This window comes from Anopheles arabiensis, chromosome 3 (assembly GCF_016920715.1).
Source record: "Anopheles arabiensis isolate DONGOLA chromosome 3, AaraD3, whole genome shotgun sequence".
In the NCBI taxonomy this organism is placed as follows: Eukaryota; Metazoa; Arthropoda; class Insecta; order Diptera; family Culicidae; genus Anopheles; species Anopheles arabiensis.
This window is the reverse complement of record NC_053518.1, coordinates 84,607,211-84,624,339: the sequence shown is the minus strand read 5'-3', so window position 1 is coordinate 84,624,339 and position 17,129 is coordinate 84,607,211. Positions and strand designations below refer to the sequence as shown.

The following is a 17,129-nucleotide window of genomic DNA, read 5'->3' as shown; positions in this document are numbered from 1 at the left end:
CTTCATCTTCCTAAGCAGTCTGTCCGGAAAATAAATCGAACATCCAACAATTTTCTATCCTAAGCCCGAATCATAGTGCAACCAGCTCTCAAACACAGAGTAAGAGCTCCATTTGAGAGTGAGCTCCCCCAAAGAGCTACTCAAGAAGGCAAGAAGCCCAAAAGCGCTCGATAATAAACTCTCCCCCAACATAAAAGCCTCTCATCATGGAGCCTTCTTTACCTCCCTCTCTCTCTCACACACTCTCTATCTGTGAGCGAAACCCTTTACTGAGTGAGCAGAAATCAGCAGCTCCAGTACGCATCGAGCCCGCAGCCCCAAACAACGCACGTCGCTCGCGAACAGCTCACCATTTCGTTGCTGCCGCTCGGACGGAACAGTTGTGCGCGGGATCGGTTGTTTTTTCGTTTTTTTTTTTTGTCTGGTTGGCGCGTGTTGAGCCACGGTTGAGCAGCCCATGGACCGCTGAGCCAGCACTTCACAGTTCGGTATGGCTCGTCGACCGAAACGGTCGGCGCTCGTGTTAGCGATCGCGCTGGTGGCGTTCTGCCAGTTGGTGCACTATCGGTGTGTGGTGGCTACGGGTGGTGTGGCGGGTGCTGGTGTTGTCCCGCAGGCAGTGAGCAGTGGTGAAGAAGCGGATGCGGCCGCCGATCTCGATGCGGCGGAAAGCAACCACCGGGCGTTGCTGAATCTGCCCAAGTTCGGCGACCGGTTGGCACCGCGCAACCGCCCGCAGGTGGAAGACATCGGGCCGGTCGGTGCGTCGGAGCGGCCGAGTGTTAGTGGTAGACAGGCCCGCGGGCCAACAGTGTACGCGGGTGGGCGGGTGCCGAGCGGGGGGTCGGGTCCGCCACCGGCCCACCATCCACCCGGTGTCCCGTCCGACAATGACATCAAGCGCAGTGACGTGATGATGATGGTGGTTAGCTCGCGCAGTGTGAAGGGTGCGGGTGTGCGGGCCGGCTCGCAGGACCTCACCGAGGAGGACGAAGAGGAGGAGGGCGAGGAGGAGGAGGGCGAGGAAGAGATCGAGGCGGAGGAAGTGGCGAAGGGTGGTGACGATTCCGGTGGTGACTATTTCGCGATCGATGCCGCACACAAGCCGGAGTCGCTCGGTCGTTCCTCCGGCACGGATCAGCTCGCGCAGAATCGATTAGAACCGACCGGTGACGGGTCGGCGGTAGTGAGTGGGGGTGATGCGGTAGTGCAGCAGCAGCCGGAGAGTGCGGGTAGAAGTGCGTCGGCCGGTATCAACATTGCCGGCATCAGCAATGCGTCCTCCGCCCAGGCGCATCGGCTCGAGATGTCGACCGAGTTCTTCGTAGTGCCATCGACAGCGTCGTCCGCGGCGTCCCGCTCCACGACGGTGCGGCCCGGCGGGGTCATACTGGCCGCCCGTCATCCGGCCGCTGCCACCAGCAGCAGCAGCAGCAGCAGTACAACGCGCCAGAGCGTGACCCCGCCGACGGTCGTGTCGACGACCGGGTACGCGGGCGGGCTGCGCAAAGAGCCGTGGGTAGTGCCGGTGCTGGTGCTCGCCTCGCTGTCGATGCTGATGATGGCCGCGTTCGAGGTGTTCGTGCTGTGCAAGGCCTGGCGGACGTCGCCGAGCCGGAGGCACCTCTTCCTCGGCCAGATGCTGCTGCTCGGGCTGTTCGCCTGCTCCGGGCTGGCGGCCGTGCTGACCGTCAACCCGACCGTGCTGTCCTGCGCTACGATGCGCTTCGGGGCTGGTGTGGCGTTCGCGCTCGTCTTCGCGTCGCTGCTCGTGAAGTGTGTGTTTCTGATCAGCCTGAACGGGGGCGTGTACCTGCCGGCACCGTACCAGGGGCTGCTGCTGCTGTTCGCCGTGCTGATACAGGTGGCGGTCGGCGGCCAGTGGCTGCTCACGTCCCCGCCCGGTGTGGATAATGTGCCGGTGGGTGCGGGCGTGGGCGGTGCTGGCAGTACGGCCGTGTCCAGCCGCTACCATCTGCTGCTGACGGCGGGCGATCTGGCCGCCACGGCCACGCCGACCATACCGCTCTGCCACACGCCGTTCGCCGAGCTGCTGCTCTCGCTGATCTACATCGTGTTTCTGATCGTGTTCGTCGCCATACTGGCGATCAAGTCGCGCGGCATACGGGACAACTACCGGGAGGCGACGTACATTGGGCTGGCGATCGGGGGCATCATACCGATCTGGCTCGGGTGGACACTGTGCGGGTTGGCGGTGGCCGATCGGCACCGGGACGCTTGCCTCGCGTTCGGCCTGGTGGCGACCTCGTCCACCGTGTTTCTGGTGATGTTCATGCCCAAGGGGCGCCAGCTGGCCGCGATGGGGAAGGAGGGGCTGTACGTGGAGGATCGGGAGGAGCGGTTCAGCTCGCTGAGCCGGGCCGGGTCGGGCTATTCGCCCTCCTTCTTCCACTTCAAGCCGATCAAGTACGGGGTGATGGGACCGTCGCCGACGCTTCAGACGGCCAGCGGGAATCTGGTCGGTACCACGGCCGCCACCACCACTACCAAGCATCATCAGGCTGTTGCAACATTAGGCGGAGGTAAGTTCTGCTGCGTTTTTCCCCTCCAATAAGTCCCAAACTGTTCCCATGACAGCTTCCGTGATGTGTGCGTGCTTTTTTTTAGTGTTCCTACGTGTGTGATTTTTTGTTTGCTTGTTTGAGTGTGTCCATTAGGAGTGAAGTTTTCCTTTCAATCTCACTGTTGTATAGCTCAAAGGAAAAAAAATCAGTAGAAAAACTCAATTAATATACCTTCTTCCAGAGAAAGTGAATTTGGTCCTTCGAACCGGATTAAATGGCCACCAAACAATGTGTTTTGATGTTTTGTGTGGAATTTGCCTGCTTTACACATGTTAATTATTGAACAATTCTTATCAATTAAGCTACACATAGTTTGCATAACTCTTGCCACACACACATACATACATACACAGACACACACACACACACACATACAGACATACAAAGACACTCACAGCTGTCACAGCTTGACATTTCACTCTCTACCCGCGGTTTATTGTGTGATCGTGATCTCAGCCCATTAGTTCGCACTTGATTGTTTTTCTTCTCTTGCTACTTGGAAACATGCTGCCATGTATGTATTTTTTTTACATCTGCTGAACTTTCCTGTCTCACCTGCATTGCCTGCGATCGTACATAATTTCCTCTCCTCTGGGATTGGGGGAAATATGCAATCAACCTTATGAACAAATCAGCATCATTAGCGTGGGACGCTGGGTCTTACGTTCACGCCCAACCGCTCGCACCAGCCGGCAAAGGGAACCGGGCCGGGAAAGTAAGAGCCGTCGTCATTCAAGCGTCGCCTATCTGGCTCTGGATCGGATCGCGAGGGTAGAAAGTGCATCCGCATTACGAGAAGGCAGCTAATTTCTCCAACCGTGTGACTTAATTAAGACGGGTCAGACGGGGGACGATGAAAGCAAAGGTCATGCTGCAATGCTGTACTGAGAGCGTGTAGGAATGTTTAGTTTTTCTTTCTCTTTAATTAATGTGCATTTATTTCTCTTTAAGAACACACTGAACGAACGCTTTAATTGAATCCCTAATGTACGGCCAGTAGCCTTGAAATATTCATCACCGAATAATTGGTCGCTGAATGCTTCCCGCTGGCTTTGGCTCATTATTTACCACCACCAAAAAAAAGAAGAACAAATCTTCAACAACCCAAACCACTGCTTCGGGAGGGAACACACCGAAATTGAGATGTGCCCCAGGTCCCAACAATTGCCGTTTGTCTTTTCGTTATAAATCAAATTTAGTTTCATATTCCATCCACCATCGGGCTCATCGGGCTGAACCATTAACGGCTCTCTCTCTCTCTCTCGCAGGAAGGCAGGTAGGCGGGATGAAAAATCCTTGAAAGCTTCCAAACAATCTTCAAACCGCCTTTTAATCCTTCTCCTTCGCCCGACCGTTTTGCGAAGCTCTTTTTCTCCTAACCCACCACACAATGGGGCCAAAAACTAAAGCAAAAGGGAGGCTCCTGCGCCGCAGAAAGGATAAAGGCAGAAAATTGCAATTAAAAGGTTTTTCGGGTCCGGTCCTTTTGACTCTTTCGCGGCGGGAAAAGATTTTCGATCACTGCGAATGACGACTGCAAGGTCAGCAAGAAGATTCTTGCGATTTTAGCGCGGTTTGCTTTATTTTATTGGCAGGCTGTGCCTTGAAAATAAGGCGAACGAGGGTTCCCCAAGGAAAAAAACACACTAAAAAAGGCTCTTCCCGGATTCTTTCTAAAGTTCTAACCTCCGCGAAGGAAGCTAGCTCTGCCAGACCGAGGGAACCAAAACGGGGGTACGGTTAAAACACTTTTACGAATGATAAAAGTGAACACCTCCTCCTCCGATACAGAAGGACTGCGCGAGGTCAGCATGCATGGAGGGAGTCGGGAACTGCCGAAGATATGAGATACGTCCGCGCGCGCGATCTTTCGCGATCGTGACCCTTTCCGCGCCACCATTTCAGCCACGCTCTCTGCTTCCAGATCGGTTTTTGTTCTGTAGGCAAAAAAGGAAGACAGCAGGCGCAAAACAACAAACCCCAAAGCATACCCTAAGCTCCACTAATGGAGCAAGGTAGCAAGTTGCGTTCGCGATGGGAGGGCCCGTACCATTTCCCGTTCTCCACCGCCGCCGCCGCTCTGGCGAACCGGCGCGTTTCGCTGAATGAGTTAACAAATTTTTCAAATAACATAAAACTGGAAACACAATCCGGGATGCGTCCCAGACGGTGGTTGCAGGCGAAAATAAAAAAAAATAAAAGGTAAAAAATAAACGCAAACCCCACGATAAGGATGCGAATGAGCTGGGGAGTTGGCGGAGTCGGTGAGCGAACCATTAAAGAATGAAGCACAGCGCAGGATCTTTCCGCGCGGGCCGCACCAAGATGATCCTCAGAACGTGATCGCAGTAAAGTGGCAACGATGGGAGGATCCATCGAAGCTGATCATTACTTTTCGGACAGAGTTGGACAGGGTTCGGCTTCGCAGGGGCTGCGGGGCGAGAGATGGTCGTAATTTTATGGTGGAAGATTATCAATTTTTCGTGCACGTAGAACGAGCAATGGTTTGAATTATGACGTTAGAATGTGGCGGGGCTTTTTTGCTGCTGCTGCTGCTGCTGTCGTTTTGCAGCATGTTTTTGTGAAGCTGATTTTACATTGTATTTGGAGTCGGTGAATTGGTTTGCAGGTTTGTGAAGTTGCTTTTTTGTGGAACCTTCACAACAAGAAGTGAAATCAACTCAAACTCCCCAACCTCGCAATGGAATAATGTACCGAAAATCAGCGCTGTGCCATATTCAAACCCCTGCTTGTTTTGTAATCCACTCACAATTTGTGCGGCTTCATGCAGATTTGGGGACTGAACGCATCAATGCTTATTCATAAATGCTTCCCGAGGTCTAGCTCTGGGCTTGCTGTAGGGGTTTTCTTACTTCATGCCGCAATTTTCCGGCCTTCAAATGCCCTCAAAAAGCTGTCATCGCATGCGCCAAGTTGCTAGCAGGCTGCATCTATTTCTTCTGTCCCTAAATATTGAGGTTTTTCGTAGCGCGATCGAATTTAACGCTTTCTTTCGCCTTTCCGACGAATGCTGTTACGCGAACAGGGCCAAGAAGGAGGGGGTAGCTTTTTTCTTGCCCTTCCTCACTGTGCCGGGGGAAATGTGATCTCGTACGCTGAGGGTGAAACTGGGGGAAATTAGATCACAGTTAAATCAGCTGATCACCGGAACGCTTCGAAAGCCCCGAACGGTGGGGACCGATTGTGTCTCGCTTGCCATCAACACCTAAACTATGCTTGATGGTCGGTGGAAAGAAAGCAAATTCCACCTTCCAATCGGGCAGTGATCGTGATGGGTGCGGCAGGAGAGGGTTGGAAAAGGTTGGTAATCAAAATTAAATTAAGTAAAAATTTCTCTCGCTCTCGCGGCAGTCGCGTTTTCTCGCGCGTGCGTAGCGTTATTTGGCGAGATGCAGATGCGCCTTGATACGTTGCAGTGAATGGGGTCGAGAAGAAGAAAGGAAACCAAAAAATAACATAAAAAACACATAAGTAAGTGACAAGCAAGTTACGCGATCGGAGGTACTGCGTAACCTCGAAACTATTTCGCTGGCGGATGCTCCCCCCAAAACAAAAGCGCCGTTAATCGAATTATCATCGAGTGTGCGAATTGTGTGTGTGCTGCAACATACACATGCCGTGGAAATTCATAATTCATAAACGCATTTTTTGTTGGTTAATCGGCAAAAACTTGGGCTGAACATTATGTATATTTTGAGGTCACACGGTTGCGAGAGGGTCAATGGACCTTTTTTGCCAATTAGATGAGGAGTTCATAGTGCGATTGCGATTTGGTCAAGAGTTGCAAATTCAAGCTATAATCCTGGTCACGTCATCAACCTTTGTATTGATATGAGAAAGTTGTTTTTGAAACAAATACTTTTTTAAAATTTATTCAATTAAATCAAAGTGAATTTACTTAAGATAATTCCCAGTGCCTTATAATAGAATTTTTCTAAATTAAGATTTAAATCCTGGTCATGGCACCAACAGTTTATATTTTTTTATGTTTAAATGCTTGGTTGAAATTCACTAGACATGTTGGATATCAGTACTTTTGCAAAAAAAACTCTCCAAATTTGGTTTATGTTGTACATTTTTCTCACCCAAAAGACAAAATGAGACAAACATGGGACCAAAATTCGACTGTACCTTTTAACCGTTCCTAGATTATTTTTGTGTTCTTAATCGAAAAAATACCTTCAATCAACCAATTATAAATTCATCTCCCACCTTCCGCAGAACAGCCGGGGGGGTAAAAAAGGGTTCCTCTGCCGGACAATTAGCTAGACAAACACTGTGAGCAGAATACCCACCGGTTAAGCTATTAGCCTAATCATAGGGTACAGGTGGGGGAAAAAGGGATTTTTGTCTACTCTCCCCCAACATCATGATTATTTTCCAGCAGAAGGTAGAAACCTTCGAACCCCTTCTCAATTTCTGCTCAGAGCATTTTCCTTTTCAAAAAACAAAAAAACAACACCCCAAACCACCCATTAACAGTCGCTCCGTCGATTGAGACACCGTGTGAAGTGGTAGCGCTTCTTGTGAGTGGGACAGCATAGCACAGCGCAGCAAAAACCATGGTTACCACGTCTCCCAACCGAATCGAATGGAATTCTGCCAAGAACGGATCATCAGAAAAAAGTATGCGCTCGCATCCGTATAATTAAATTTGGGAAATTATTGCCAACAAACGTGGCCAAATTGTTGGCCAGCGTCGCAGTTGCAAGTGCGATCGTACGCCAATCAAACCTGCTCCAACATAAGCCCCAAGGGGATGGTCACATTTGGTCGACTTAGCGTGGCAATCCGGTGGGACGTCACCGATTGGGAATCTCGAAATTGGAATGTTGCACTTTGCATCTTTGCAAATCGATCCGTGGCAAGGGATGCAATCGGCACACACACAACATAAAAGCAACCAAAGGCTGGCAATTGTATCGTCGTAATTAATGGTGCCTAATGTGCACTCATTACAATAATTGATATCGGGGCAATTTTGGGTTGATTTTATTGTGCCCGTGGTACAGTGCGTGTTGAACAATTTCTCCAGTTTTAATGTTATTTTGCAATCTTTGCTCCGTTCACATTTATGATCTTCGAGCATAATTCTTCACACAAAAAATTACCACCGAGCGCACTCCAAAGTGACCTCTTGTGGACCTTAAAATGCTTCGCAAAACCACCACATCGATGGTACGGTGTTCAAGTTCATTGCCCCCTCGCGGTGATGCGTGTGCGTAGATAGGTGTTAAGCGGGTCGATGATGGGATTGGGCTGATAAATAGACGCAGGCAAACCCACTGCCTTGGGTTCGTGACCGGACTAACCTAGTACCCGCTTCCGGCCATCTAACTCTTGTTTGCCTTTCCCTATCTTTATCCCCACGGTTTAACACACGATTGATTGCTGCGCGCGGCCAGTATTCCCACATTAAAACACCCGCCGCCCGTCTGATGCTGATTGATTGGGCGCAATAGCGCTTAGCCTTTTTAATCAAACGTTCCATCTAGCACTAGCAAAAAGTGCGGCAGACAATGGCCAATCCTGCCTCCATTCTTTCCAAACAAGACTGAAGCTGTTGCTATGGAAAAGGGTGTCCCGGCGAGTGAGAGTTCTGTTCTCGTACCTCGCGAGAGAATGTCGCCGGTGCGTTCTTAATCCTTCGATCCGGTTTTTATTGTATTTTTGCTTAATTTGACCAGATGGGCACGGCAGCAGCTTACACACGAACCTAACGGTACCAGCGCAATATCACCCTGGGTGGGCCTCCTTTCATCCAGAATTCGCTGTCCAAAGCGAAAAGAAGAAAAACAAAACCCGCACCACACTAATTCTTGTCCCACGGGGTAAGTTGGTGGTGGCTACTTTTGAGGTCGCCAACTAGTGATAGCGAAATTTAATTCGTCGTCCAACGACGTCAATGAAAGCCGTGTTAAATTGTCCAGCGAAAAAAAAGAAGTGTTCAACCCACGCACACTGCTGTCACAGTCGTGGCCAAGGCATTTTCCTCCCAATAAAAGCAGTGCTGCGCTGCGCGATATTGCTTCGGAAAAACTGCGCTTCATCAAGCTGCTCGATGATCGTAACAGCAGCGGCTGATACGAAACGGACTTTGGCAGCGGGCAGTACGGCGGTGACGGTGTGTGTATGTGTAGCGCAACAAACAACCCACACACTCATCCCATCTCCACCCTCGCCAACAAACGCTGTGGGGCAATTAATCGTAACATAACTGGAAAACTGGAAGCGGAGAAAATTGCAGAAGAAAAGCGCGCGCGCGCGCTCACTCGCTCGCCACAAAACGGCGTTGACGGGCTGCACGTAACGTCGGCATTTGATGCAACGGTGGACGAGGCCTGAAGGGGTGGGGAATAATGGGGCGATAGTTTTTTGCACCATTGCACGCCAAACAATGAGATGAAATTTGTAACCAAGGGGCCTGTAGTGCCAGCAGTGCGAGTGAAACATGAAACAAGCAAAAACACAACAAAAAACTTTCAAACTGAGCTAAATAGCGCGGCGTGATAGTGATGCCCATTAGCTCGGTTTTTTGCTACCCCGTTCGAGACGCTTTCTTCGCTGGCGCGCGTCGATGGCAATATTCTTTACTCGAGCGGGTGGTGAAAATTTAATATTTGCAATCACCGGCACGGGGGGCGGCAGTTAGTAACAGCGTGAAGTGATATTTTTTACTTATCGAGAGGTAAAAAAATGCAATTACACAAAGATTCATTAATTTGGTTTTAGTTTTGGATTGATAATTACATGTAAGATGCCTTGTTAAAATGAATCCGCTCTTTTACCAGCGTAGAACATCATCTAATCGCCATTAGCAACACCGAATGCAACCCCCCAAGAAGTCAATCTAACTCGTGAAACATGCCATAAAAGACGGACAATATAAACGCATTTCCTCATTTTATTACCATCCCAAGCGTCCCAGCCGCTAGACGCATTGTTATTAAAAAGAATCCAACAAGCAGAACGTTTAATTAGAACGATTGCCCCACTCGTTCGCGGTCTTTCGAGCTACCGAGATTCACAAACACACCCACAGCCACCGATTGTACGTTTATTCTCGGTTTTTAAAGCGAAAGCCCCGCGACCCTTCCAATGGCTCATTCGTCCGTTGTTCTAGCGTACTGTGGCGGCCCTCAACCCACACGCGCTTCGCTTCGGTTTCAATTTCATCCCATCCATCTCGGCAGGCAAACGAGAACCCTTGCTGCTGTTGTTGTTGTTATGCGCGGGAGCAATAAAACTGAAATCACTACCAGCGTTGGGCCACAAGCGGGGTTGGGAGAGTAATCTTCACCAGCGAAAAGAAAACTGCCCTTTGAAAAACACTATACGAGGGAGCGAGAGAGAGAGAGAGCGATAAAGCCCAACAGGCCCTTGGCACGCATTAAAACGAACCTGCATGGGCCGGCGAAAGGGTCGGCTACCGAAAGGGTAACAAATAACAGCAAATAGAAATACTCCTGCCACTGACTAGACACTGCAGAAGGCTGATAATAAAACCGCGGCCAATTCTATCCACACCTTGGCACCAACAGATCCACCAAGAGGGTCTGGGAAGGGCGAAGTAAAAAGCAGATGAAAGGGAAACAAAGCGTGGACGAGGGGGAAGGGGAAAGAGAGTGGGAACGGAGGAAAAAGGGTGAAGAGAAAAGCAAGTTACCAGAACACGACCAACTGTTGTTAATTGTTCCAACCAGCGCACGCTGCTACCACGGAGCGAAGCGCTCTAAGCGTACGAAAGACTTCTACGCGCGAGCAGACAAGGAACGTCCGCGGAAACGGAGATACCGCGCCGTGAAGAAAGCAGCCAACTATTTGTTTTCAGCGTCCAGATAACAGCGACCGCACGGGAGAAAAGAGTGCTGAATGTTTGTTTGTGTGTGTGTGTGCGCCACCGGAGCCTGGTAGCGCAAACCATGCCATGCCAGAGACCACCACCACGTGTGGGTGAAATTGGTACAAATCGCGCAAAATCCGCTGGAAAAATCCACTCCCAGTTGTTGTGTGCGCTACTATTAACGGTCAACCGAATGCCGGTGGAACCCTTTGATCCGCTGGTGCTACAATGTTGCCACTGGTGGTATTATTGGACGAGCAATTTATTGCACTGATTGCGCGCATTACATCACGGTCGATGTTTGAACGAGAGCAGCTGCTTTCGATGCGATAAATGGTCGTTCACCTGGCACGCTGGAGCAGCATGGAGCTGTCAAATTTGGAGCGTTTAAGGTTGGCGAAGGAAAAGGGAAACCGTTCATGCGTTGCTTACACTGACGGAGCTTCATTACCTTCCCACAATGAGCTTGTTCAGACACTTACTAGCGGCTATTTTTGTCACAACGGCTCAGCGAAGCGAAGACTTCTTCTTACAAATTCTTACCTTATCCCATCGTTCTTCTACAAATATGCGTACGCACAGAGACACCACCATTTCTGAACTCTCTTCACCTGCATGACAGATTCCAGGTCAATTAATTCCGATATTCTGTCTAAGTAGGCGATTATCGCCCACAACAAGAGCACTGCGCAAGCCCTTCGCGCAGATAAGCGCAAGCCCTCCGCTCCCTGTTTGTATCTTCCCACCACATCACCACAACTCCTCGGATCTTTCTTTACCCGTTCGCCCTTAAAAGGTACCGAAATCTTCCCCACGTGGAAAACACGCAAGCAAATGTCCTTTTTTTCCCATCCACCCATGCCGCGTTCTGTGAGCAGAACATTCTTGTTCGATAGCAAAAGCTCCAAAGATGTACATAAGCGCGCGTGTGTGTGTGTGCGTACACCATTGGGAATGTTGTCGAGAATGTGTGTTCGCGGACTGTGCTCGCGCCCCCGATAACGATGCAACGATGCGACAAGACATTCCGATTCGCATCCCCGCGTCGATCTTGGGGCCCGATGGCTTGGCTTGCCGTTCGCCGGACGACACATAAATATCAGATCCCGTGCGCGGGACAACACATAAATAGGCAACGCAAGTGGACAACGCACGGGGGTAGAAGTCAAGGATCTCGCGCACGCGGGGTTTTGAGCAATGAGAGCGTGCCCTTGGATTTGGTACGGTTCGGCGCGTTAGTGCAGGGTTTTATCGGGGATGAATGTTTGATATCTTTTTAAAAGAATTTAGATAACTTATAGAATATAATATTCAATATTTCACAGCTTATTTTCCATTTAAACATACTAATTTGACACTACATAATATGTAATGTTTTTCTAAATGTTGTAAAAATTATCAAAAATATAATTATTTTTCTATTCATTTTATATATTTTAGATATTTTAAATTCCCTTTACATGCGATTTAACTCTTACAACATATGAACTGAAAGTTTATATGTTTGTGTTAATTTATTAATTTAAAAAAAAACATCAATCAAATAAACTACGAATTATTACAGTTTTGATGTAATGAAATTACCAACAAAAAAATATTGGCAAATTTAAGAACGATTAAAAAACGGAAAATTTGAGCAAACACTTTTTTTATTCAGGCTCGTGTTTTTTTGTGATCAAGTACATAAACATGTTTCTCCATTTTTACTTATCTTCAAAAATGGAAACCGAAACCCCTGCATTGTCATACCCTGCATGTTACGATCAGATAGCGCAGCTCCATAGCAGCCCCCACGATGAGTTTGGTCCGACACGACACGGGATGATCAGAAAACCGTCCGTACAACATTGGACCGATCGGAGTCCTCTACTGTCTCTACCCTTTTTTTTATTTGCCTTAGGCTCGTTTTGATTCCGCTGAAGAAGATTCGCTCTCCGACTGGCCTTCTGGCCGTTTTCAATATTTCGCACAAAGTCAACGGGGTCCACTGACAACTTCCAACCGCGATACCGTGAGCCCATATCGGAATGAAAGAATAATACGCGCGCCGATCGAATAAGCGCATGCGAAAATAAAACACAGTCGTGCATGTGCAATAAAAACCAACTACTACTACTACCACTACTACTGCCGTCGTATGATGATCGACCTGGGTAGGGAGAAGCGAAGATCGAGCATCGAAGTGTCTCCCTATTGGGATGTCCCTGTGTCCGTTTTTTCCCTTGTCTCCTATTTTACGCCTCATTATCCCGAGCACTCCAATGAGCGAGAGAGGGGATCTGCAGGGGAGTAGAGGATAGAGGGAAACTATTCCATCGCTCGAGGCCTCCCGAGCAAAGTGACACGGTGTGCGACACAATATTTAATTTATTTAATTTGCTTCACCAAAACGAGGCATGCATACGAAATTGTGGGGAGGAGAGAAGGAATGAAGAAACAAACCGAGGGAAAAGAGGTAATCCATAGAACTTGGCACGAACGAGCAGGGGAAAATGGAAATGGGAAAAACTTCCAACCCCCTCATCCGCCCTTTGGGCCATCCGCGCAAGAAAGGAAGTGCAGAGAGAGAGAGAGAGGTAAGAGAAGCGTGGAGGTAAATACAACTGATTTAGCGCTGATTGTGAGAAAACGAATAAATAATTGTGTATACACACAATTGATTTGCGCGAACTTTTGCGCATTCTCGGCAAATGAGCAGCCGTGCTGCGCACGAGATAGCGCAACCGGCACACCACCACCACCGCCTCACTGCCAGAGCCCAGGGAAATGATGCTCCTTTGGTCCTTTTCTCCTTTGCGCTTCTTTGGCTTTTGCTGGCATTCAGCGCATCAGCAAACGAAACTTCCCTGGCGGCGAACGGTCCGGTTCGTGGCGGTGTCATCCACCGGCTCCGTCTCTGCGCGCGACGCAATCGTAACATCGCGCAGGGACGGAGGTTGCCCCGGCCGGCCGGGGTTTTCCTCGCGCGGGCACGAAACATAATCAATTTCGATGCCGCGAGGGTGCGATTCAAAGGTGTTTTCGCGATTGAGTGTTCGGCTGCGGCGAGGGGGTTGAAGCATCGGGAGAAGAGCCAGGGCAGGAAACCTGAAAAGGGTGGCCAAGACTTTGGGTTTCTTCCCGTGAACGCGAAAGTGACGCTGTTTGTTGAAAAGCGAAAATGGAAAATGAAAAAAACCGACTGCTTTTTTGTCGTCTTTCGTCGGGTTTGGTAGAATTATTGTTCTAGGAAATGCATGCTTTATAGAATTGGTTTTTGAAACAAACATGTGAACAGATGTTTTAATGCTATAAAAAGCTTTTGAAACGCAAAATATTCTCTTCAAATTTATATTTAAGGTGAAAGTTGGCCCCAACTAATGAATAAATAACTACACACCTTACAGAAAATGTATAAATACAGCATACTATTTTAACATTTAATGGTATGATTTCAAACGCAATTTCAATTTGAAATAAGGAATTCTGAAATCTATGGTGAGCTTTTCCCTTTCAGTCGATGAACTCTAATAAATCGACATAGAATAATATTTTTGAATCATTTTTCAAGAAGGAACCTATTCTTCAATATTTCAGATAAAAAATTATTAAATAAAATTCATAAAACTACAATGATTAACATGAGCTAAATTTTAGTACCTAAAACCAATTATTGCTCCATTTTTTCACTCCTGTTGTGAAAGTGCCACATCTGTAGTAAAAGTTTATTTATGCAACTGGAGTAAAGGATAATTTAAATGAAGCCATAAAAGAAGTTAAAATGAATGGTCTGAATTTAAATACAACAAGACATATTTGAGTCTTTAGAGAATTAATTATTCTAATTAGAACTTCTGATTCTCATTAGAACGACTAACCTCTACCGAACCACTTTAAAATATCTAATTTGGTAAAGTGTTGCATAAAATATTAAAAAGAAACTGTCGACTGTCACAAAATGCACAACAATCTGCCTTTTTTATTTCTTAAATATGCTTGTGTTAAGAAACTATAAAAAAAACCAAACATTTCACAAAATAGTGTATTATATCTACAAATTCTAGAAATTCTAGGTTATGATAGCAATTAGGTTTTCTTTTTTTTTTCATATATATATTCTGCTACACATTTCATGCAAATCGGCCGGGAAACGGCCGCTGCTAGTAATACTGACCGCACAGATAAATTATCATCAGCTTCCCTTTTTTGTATGCTTTTGCTAGCATAAAATGCCCTTTTGCTGTCCGGTAGCTAGCCTGATTGCCCCTTCTGCAATCTTGACCATGAATAGAATAAAATCTCCATCACACACACACACACAACAGGCGGTGTACAGGTGTATTCATTAACGACAATGCCCGCTCCGGCTCCGGATGTACATGGGGTTGCATGTCGTACCGCTGACTAACGATGCTTACGCTCCATTCAATCCCGAACGAACAGCGGAACGATGCCCCATAGCTGGTGGAACCATATTTAAGATCAATATTTTTTCGCTCCCACCCTTTGCTGCATCCTACGTATTGTTTCACTGTGTATGCACGCGCGCGTGTGTGTGCGCGCATTGAATCCCATTCTCATTCGCACCTTTCGCGCGTTCTGGAGAATGAAAATATCCAAACCCCGGGACAGACAGCGAACATGGGCACAAACCAGCGCGGCTCATTTATGCTACCGCGGCACGACATGTGGCATGTACATGCCGTGTACGCTGCAAATGAAAATGTTCGCGATCAACCAATTGCGATCATATTTTCTTTTCACCTAGCCGAAGGTTTGGTGGGGGGGAAGGGAGGGGTTGGGATTGGAATTGCTTTACAGAATGTGTGTGTTGTACAAGGGCCGCTGGAAATTGATCCGGTAAGTGGTGGCCTTCTGGTATTTTGTTCCGCTTTTTTTTTGTCTTCTTCATCAATCGGTGCAATTAAGCCCCGCACCAAGCGAAACCTCCCGCTCATGTGGGGAAAAAGGTAGACCAAACAATACTCCAGCTACAAACATCTCCATGCAGTACCTTCAACTGCAACTGCCGGTTGGCTCGGTGGTAGAGAGGTACGTGCATGGTGATTTTAATTAGCGATCAATTTCGATTATTGTTTCCCAAGCTTCCCTGCCAGCCTCCAGAATGGCCCCAATCTGGCTCCACTGAACGAAACATTCTCGATCGATGGTCGATTGGCAAACATGCCAGTCAGGCTGACCCAGAAAACCCCCAGAAGCATATGCCTGTTCGCACAAATGGCCACAATAATTCTAGCCAAATCAACCAGTGCGGTTCACTGCGATTCACTGACCATCCGCTCGATCCAGGCCGATCAAGATTGATCGGCCCCAGGGACTGGCGCGAGGTGAGGCTGTGTAATAATTTAAATAGGCGCGCTCTCCCGCACCAAGCAGCGCGGGCAGCGCCGGATGTACCGTTGGCCGGGTTCGGTTTGGCGCCCGTTTCGTTTGTAGGCCAAACCGAGGCAAACCCAGACCACAGCCTGATTGTGCAGATTGCGCCATCGACACTGATGATTGATGAGGTTACGCAAACGCAACAGCAACCTTCGGAAGATCCGCTCGCATGCAAAGTGGGGGGAAATCATCTGGCCCTGGGTTTGAATGCTCCAGTAACAAGCTCCCAAAACCGCAAACAATGATTACGGACATTACGGTCGGGGCCTCTATCAGCGGCTGGGGAGCGGAAAAGCGATCAGCTGGAGCTGGACTTCCCCGGTACGATCGCTCTTCCGATAGAAATCCCTAGGGGGCCCCTTGGCGCACAAAACGGGCCCCCCCCCCCCATAAAAACAGTTACAAACGGAACAGTTAGAGACGGCGATGACCATGATGAAGAAATTATTGGTTGCAGTGCACGGGCGCACTCACTGGACGTTACAGACCGAGGCAACCAGGGCCGGCTAATGTCTGGGCTTTTCTCCCCCCGGGACGCGGCGGAAGCTCACTGCTTCTAGCTTCCAAACGACTTCACTTAGACGGGAGATACCCAGGTAGAAGCCTACTGCCAGCCCACTTGGTTCACTATCAATTAATTTATTCGATGCGTTTCCTCCAATGCTCATGTCCAGCTCGGTAACTGCAAATACGTACCTGTTGTGTAGGGCTACATGGGAGCTAACAGGTTTCAGTACTGCCGGGATGCAAAACGCCATTCCGATATCTTCAATGACATTGTTTTTGCTATGCGTTACGCCGGCCCGTCCGAGACCAGTAGACGTAACTGTTCATGTGGAGTTCCTCCCATGGGTAGCTTAGGTCCTGGGTGGGAAGAACATGTAAATTAATTAATAAATATTAAAATTATTAGCATCTCCTCCTTCTGCTGCCATCTTTATGCCCCAGTTTCAGGCAGTATTTTATACCGTAAAATGGATTTGCTTTTACCTCTAGGAAAACGTTGAACTTCTTACTGCACTCCTACCAGCACCAGCACAGACAGACCGGTTTCGGGAGGCGTTCGGTTGATGAAGATCACGAACATCTCGTCATACCGCTCGGTGTCTTGCGACGGAATGCTCTCGTTTAGATGTTTTTCACTTTCCCAAAAACTACACCGCCCCACTCAATCACAATCACACAAAACAATTGTACACTTTTCCACTCATTCTACCAATTTCGCTGCTCTTGCGCATTTGTTGAAGAAAAGTGATAAGCCCCTGGGGGGAAAGCCTCCAGCGCTTAATCGTGAGCCAATC

At 48.4% G+C, this 17,129-nt stretch overlaps 1 protein-coding gene across 2 annotated transcripts in view; it reads left to right on the top strand.

The window, feature by feature from the left end:
* The first annotated feature begins 316 nt into the window (after positions 1-316).
* Positions 317-17,129, top strand: part of LOC120903157 — a 49,504-nt gene continuing 32,691 nt past the window's right edge. For both annotated transcript variants that reach the window (XM_040312407.1, XM_040312406.1), the window contains exon 1: positions 317-2,543. In XM_040312407.1, the coding sequence (XP_040168341.1) occupies positions 491-2,543 (2,053 nt within the window). In that variant the 5' untranslated portion in view covers positions 317-490. The remainder of the gene's footprint in view (positions 2,544-17,129) is intronic.